Here is a 6,345-nt window from a genome sequence, read left to right on the forward strand (position 1 = left end):
ATGAATCCGATTTTCCAATTAAATATTTTAGTCTAAACAATTTAAAACCCGCTCTCCTCGCTGCGTAAATGGAATGAAAACGGCTCCTCCACATGAAGCAGGTGTCCTGGCCGACCACCACACTCCCCCCCACACACACACACACACAGACACACACTCCCCCAGCGCCATCCGACAAGGGAGGGTGGAGGAAAAACGCTCTTTTTTAGGTGGGGTAGGGGGGTCGCGGGGGGCTTCCAGCGGCACCTCTCTCACCTTTGCAACAGATGAGCCGATCTAAAGTCTCCTGCACGCTGGGGCCGCTACCTTAATCTGTTTTTAATGACCCTGCGGAGGATCCCCAGAGACTCTGCGCTCCTTCCTCCCAGCTGGGTGAATGACAGCCGTTTTTCAGACGTGTGTGCGTGTGCGCGCACGCGGGCGTGTGTGCCCAAGTCACTGATTCATAATGGGACTTGGATTTTTTAGCCAAATGTGTTTTAAAGGGGATTATTATTTCAGCGGGATACAAGCCTTTTTTTTATATAGTATTTCCTTTATAAACGTGTATTTTACTTCTAAGTTATTTCGTCATTAAAAATGTAAACGTTCACATGTATTACTTTGACGTGAGCGAGTTTATTCTCCCCACTTTTCTTTTCTCCTGATTGGCGTGAAACTCCGCTTTTCACCCACAAACAAATGCTTTTCATTCATAGGTTTCCCACCGGCTCTTTGAAATAAAACAATTACCGTATTCTTTGTGCAATAATTGTCAATCATCCACATTAAATTGATAAGCTTTAAATGGACAGAATAATAGCTTAAATTGTTTTACAATGGAACAGCTAAGCAGGATGATTTGCTATTGCTGACATGCCCGCGGCTTTACTAGCCCCAGATAATGCCATAGGTTAATGCATAAATAAGCAAATCAAATCCATGCGTTACCTCAATTCAATTCATTTAATTCCTCTTTAATAAAGAAGCGGCCCCGCCCCCTGTCCTCCGCCATTTACCTCGGATTTGTGCGATGAATGCTATAAATGTAAATCAATCTAGATGAGAAAGAATCCCATTGAAAGCGCAGAGAAATTTCATCTGGGAAAAGGAGACAAATGTAGGCGGGGCCCGCTCATAAAAAGCAGCTGTTTCACAGTAATCTTTTTTCGTGCCCTGTCACTCACCTTGCCTTTTCTCTATCTCCTCAGCTAAAAAAAAAGTTTTAAAAAAAACCCTGCGCTATTGTATTTAGTTGCCATATCTTCTTTCACGTTACATCGCCATAATCCATATTCGTCCAGAGAGGGAGAGAGAAAGAGAAAAAAGGGAGAGAGCGCAACTTGGCCGTTTTTTCGGACAATCCCCTTGTAGTTGTTGGAGTGAAAGGAGGAGTGCATGGATGTCAAATTGCCCTCAAAACACCATGAAAGATTGATTTGCAGCACTTTTCAGAGCCCTGACATTACTTGGAGGGGAGCTGAATAGGAAACCTGTGAGCCGGGGATGGAATAAAGATGTCCTCTCTGCTGGAGAAGAAGGAAAACTGCCCATTTAGCCCCAGTCCATCAAGCCCGAAAAATAGGCTGCAGAGGAAAAAACACAGTGGACTGTGACTATAGAGAAGAAAAGGGCCGTATATACTCATCTAAACGTTGTCACAATACCGAGGGGGCTCCGAACAGCCATGAATATTAAACCGCTTACCTCAACAAGGGCTTGAAAAAGTGAACCACATCCAAGCAGCTTTGCATTTTTTGCATGCGAACAATGCTGTAGAAAAGAAGAAAAGTCCACGTCGAGCTTGTTTCCATTCTTGTTATTCCCGCGCTAACTCCTCACAAAAAAATAATAATAATATTACCACCACATGAATAACAAATGCATGAGAAAAAAATGGGCAAGCAACTCCCAGACTCAGTGACCCACTTGTGCGCACATACTCACTTCATCACCTCAACTTCCAGAAAATGTCCATTTCTTATTTTTTTGAAATTCTCAAACCTGGTTGCATTTTTTAACGTTTGTAACGTTTTTTAGCTTAATTTGACTGCACAGCGTATATCCTGTTATTTGCACTATAATCTATGACATTCGTGGGCTTTTTACGCACGTTTTTTAAAAGTTCACAATTTCATCACCATAACTGTATTTATCAACAGCGAAATTTTTCACAAAAACCTTGCCAGATAATTACCAAAATAAAGTTTGGGCCAAGACCCCCCGCCCTCCCTCCTCCCCTCTCTTTCTGCGGCCGTGTCGTGGTGAGGGGTGTGTCATTAATAAGTAATTAGACAGGGGTCACCCTAGCCACTTATATAAAGAGACCCTCACAGCCAGGCAGGGCAGCTTTACGCACAGACCGTTTGGAGCAGAAGGACGCACCGAGGAGCAGCTCCGGTCATTTGTTCTTCTCTTTTTTCCCCCCACTTCTTCTCCCCCGCCCGCGTCTCCTCCATCACTCCAGAGGGCTTTGCTTCTTCTTCTTTTTTTTTTTAAACATTTTTTTATTTTCATCTGCATCATGGGCTCCGTGCTACCCGCCGACGCTTTGGCTCTCAAGTCTGGATTTAAGTGTCCGAGTCGCTCGCTCTCGGACGTGATCACCTCGGACATCCTGCACAGCTTCCTGTACGGCAGGTGGAGGAACGTGCTGGGCGAACACCTGGCGGAGGAGCGGCACAGCGGCAGCCCCAAGACCGCGTTCACCGCGGAGGTGCTGGCCCAGTCCTTCGTCGGAGGTATGCAGGCTGCTTTGCCGCGGTTCGGTTTCATTCCCACCTCAATTGTTTTATCGTCTTATTGTTGCGGGTTTGCAGGTTTCATATTTATTTTCTTCCTGTAAATAAAACGCATAACTTGAGTGTAGTTTTAATTAATAGTATTATTCCTGAAGTCCAGGAGGATTTCTTTTCCTCGTCTTTGCACTGATATACAGATGTGGGAATTGTGTTCCAATATGATTCATTTTTAAAGAAGACACCAGAACCAAAAAAACAAAGTCCACGTCTCCTCTCAAACGTTTATTTCCCCAACCTTTCTCCCACCAACGTGTTGCTGTTTTTCCTCATTTTCCCTCCTCTGCTGCTTTTATTTCGACCCATTTAACGCGTTAAGCCTTTGAGAACTTCCAGACCTCGCGTTTAGAGGCTTGTTAGGCGCTGATTGAAAGACGCGGGGCATTAAATTCATTTAGTTAACTTTGTGCTTGACCTGGGAAAGTTTCCACTTTAAACCCCCGAGGAGAGAAAGGGTTCCTTTCTCTCAGACGTCCCGGGTTTTTATCCTGCATTCATCAATCTCCGGACAGTCTCTTTTCCTCTCTTGGCAGCTATGGGGCTCCGGAGCTTTTCTCTTTCTCTCCCCTTAAAAGATTTGCTGTTCCTCGCATAATGCACCGTGAAGGCTAAATCTAATGCTATTCATTGCATGTCAACCATCTAATCGCCTTTCCATTTTTTTGTTGCAGAAATTCCTGAGTCTTTTTAACAACTCCTCGTTTCATTCAGCGCAAATTTATTGCTACAAAGTTCTTAAAAGGATAATGAATTTGGAATTAGCCGTTTCTTTTCCAGTAAACTTTAATGAATATCACATCTGAGGCGTGACGAATTGCTGGACCCTGAGCAATAGAGGACCATTTAACCCCTATTCGGCCCGGCGTCTTTTTCGAAGCTTACCAAAAAAAAAAAACGTTGATTTTGACATTAAAGAAGCGCAGGTTTTTTTTTCTTTTCCCCCTTTATAGTGGGGATAAAAATGCTTTCCGAGGGGGGGGGGGGTTCTCTCCGCAACAAAAACGTCCAATTCAACCAAATAATCGAATTAAACGGAGGATAAGTTTAATATTTCGTGACTAAAATAAGATCCAGTCCATTTCTGCTTTCAGGACTTTTGCAGTGCTTTTTCACCACCACCTGTTTTTTTTTGGTTTCTGTCATTTTTGCTCGTGCACGTTTTGCTAATGCCCGGTTTCTATGTCTGACACGTGCACCTCCAGCGCTCAACATGCCGCCCTTTCCTCTTTGCCCCTTGCAGAGGTGCAGAAGCTGTCCAGCCTGGTGCTTCCCAGCGAGGTGATCATCGCCCAGAGCTCCATCCCCGGGGAAGGCCTGGGCATCTTCTCGAAGACCTGGATCAAAGCGGGAACCGAGATGGGTCCCTTCACGGGGAGGGTCCTGTCCCCAGAACACGTGGACCTGCTCAAGAACAACAACCTCATGTGGGAGGTGAGCTGACACTTTCCGATGGGATCCGGGGACACGATGACGGGATGCGAGGCGGTGCGGGACAGAGTCCGAATTCCGCGTTGTATTAACGTCCTCGCTGTTGCGCGCAGGTGTTCAACGAGGACGGCACGGTGCGCTACTTCATCGACGCCAGCCAGGAGGACCAGCGCAGCTGGATGACCTACATCAAGTGCGCGAGGAATGAACAAGAGCAAAACCTGGAGGTGGTGCAGATCGGCAGCAGCATCTTCTACAAGGCGTCCGAGGTGAGGATCTACTTGTATTTGTTTTATCTGGTATCTTGTGGGAACCAGGTTATAGGATGTGGAAACTTCGAAAGACGATCGGATCGCTTATCATTTAAATGGCCTTTGGAACAGCGCCACCTGCTGGCCAGATAAATAAACGGACTATGAGACGTCTGTAATTCAGATAAATGGGTTGTCGCGTTGAGCCAGCCACAAAGAGCCTAAATCAAAGACACTTTCTGAGGAGCTGACTTGTGCCCTTCTTCCCTTAGACTATCCCACCGGATCAGGAGCTTCTCGTCTGGTACGGAAACACCCAAAACACGTTCCTGGGGATCCCCGGAGTTCCAGGGATAGATGAAGAACACCTGAAGAAAACCAGGAGTGGTGAGTGGCATTTACTTCTACAGCATGAGTACGAGGCTCAGAGCCTGTTTTTATCAGTCTGAGGTGTCAACGTGTAGTTACCCAGTTCATTCATTAATTTGTTACGTGCGTAATTAAAAAAAAATATTCCCTTTCGAGACAAACCTCATCTCATCTTCTTGTTCCCTTTTTTGTCACCTCTACCAGAAGACTCCCACCCCTGCGAGGGCCCTTCCTCCTGCTCCCCACCCGCCGCCACCACCACGGCCGGCCGGATGCGCTGCGTCATCTGCCACCGCGGCTTCAACTCCCGCAGCAACCTGCGCTCCCACATGCGCATCCACACCCTGGACAAGCCCTTCGTCTGCCGCTTCTGCAACCGCCGCTTCAGCCAGTCGTCCACGCTGCGGAACCACGTCCGCCTGCACACCGGGGAGCGGCCCTACAAGTGTCACGTCTGCCAGAGCGCCTACTCCCAGCTGGCGGGCCTGCGGGCGCACCAGAAGAGCGCGCGGCACAAACCGGCGGCGCACGCCGCCGACGTGACGTCCAAGGTGTCCCCTCCTCCCCCGCAGATGACGGCCGTGCCCCACCAGCACCAGATGCCCATGGTGCACCACATCCCCACCATGGTGCTATGATGACGGACGCGCGGTGGGACTGTCGCGCGGAACAACGTTGCACTTTATAGGTTTACAGCCGGTGTGGAGAAGAAGAGGAGATCCGGATCGGACAATGCCTTCGTTTAAGGAAATAAAAGGCAAAGCAACTTACAGACGTTTAAATAGGTTGCCTTGTTTGTATTGCTTGTTTCTTTGGCTATCACGTGATCAGAACTCCAGCAGAAGATGTTTTAATGTTTGTCTGTATTTTGGAAAGCCGGAATGTGCTGAAAAACCCTGAAGATTTTACAAAAAAATATGTTATTCTCGTGTCATTTTTAAAGTGTCATAAATCAATCCAAATGTGAGACGAAACGATATTTTCTACATTTTAAGGGACAGGATGTGGTCACCAAGGTACATATTCAGCTGCATCCTCACTGTAAACTGTCACTTTAATCTTGCACAGGCTGTTGTGTAAATGTAAAATTGTATTGTATGCTATATACTGTACATGTGAATGTAAATACATTTGTGCTTTCTTCTATTCTAAATAAATATGATAAGATATAACAAATGATGGTATTTATTCTCATAAGCCATGCACTGATCAAAAAACACTCCTAATAAAAAACATTTTGCAGAATTTTTTCAAAGATGAAATAGAAATGTGATCGAGTCCACCACTTTAACATTTAATTTAATAAGAAATGTCCAATACTTTGACGGTGAAGGTTTTTCAAATAATCCCAAACTTTATTTTTATCTTACTGTTAAAGTTTCAGTAATCTGAATTGGCAAACTGGTTCAGGGTTATTTTTTCCACAGGCAGTTGGCTTGTTTATTTCTAAAAGACTCCGTTTTAATCTTTAACCTTGTTTTAATGAGTATTCCATTAATTTTATTTTCCATAGTGTCAAT

The 6,345-nt window shown here is 45.6% G+C and overlaps 1 protein-coding gene across 1 annotated transcript; it reads left to right on the top strand.

Annotated features, from left to right (window-relative positions):
- Positions 1–2,318: 2,318 nt before the first annotated feature.
- prdm12a (PR domain containing 12a) lies at positions 2,319–6,001 on the top strand. The gene is made up of 5 exons (XM_040197926.2): positions 2,319–2,720; positions 4,018–4,208; positions 4,319–4,474; positions 4,729–4,843; positions 5,030–6,001. Exons 1-5 carry the CDS (start codon positions 2,504–2,506, stop codon positions 5,461–5,463), a joined length of 1,113 nt encoding a protein of 370 aa, XP_040053860.1. The 5' UTR covers positions 2,319–2,503; the 3' UTR covers positions 5,464–6,001.
- The last annotated feature ends 344 nt before the right edge of the window (positions 6,002–6,345 follow it).

Source organism: Gasterosteus aculeatus, chromosome 14 (genome assembly GCF_964276395.1).
Source record: "Gasterosteus aculeatus chromosome 14, fGasAcu3.hap1.1, whole genome shotgun sequence".
In the NCBI taxonomy this organism is placed as follows: domain Eukaryota; kingdom Metazoa; phylum Chordata; class Actinopteri; order Perciformes; family Gasterosteidae; genus Gasterosteus; species Gasterosteus aculeatus.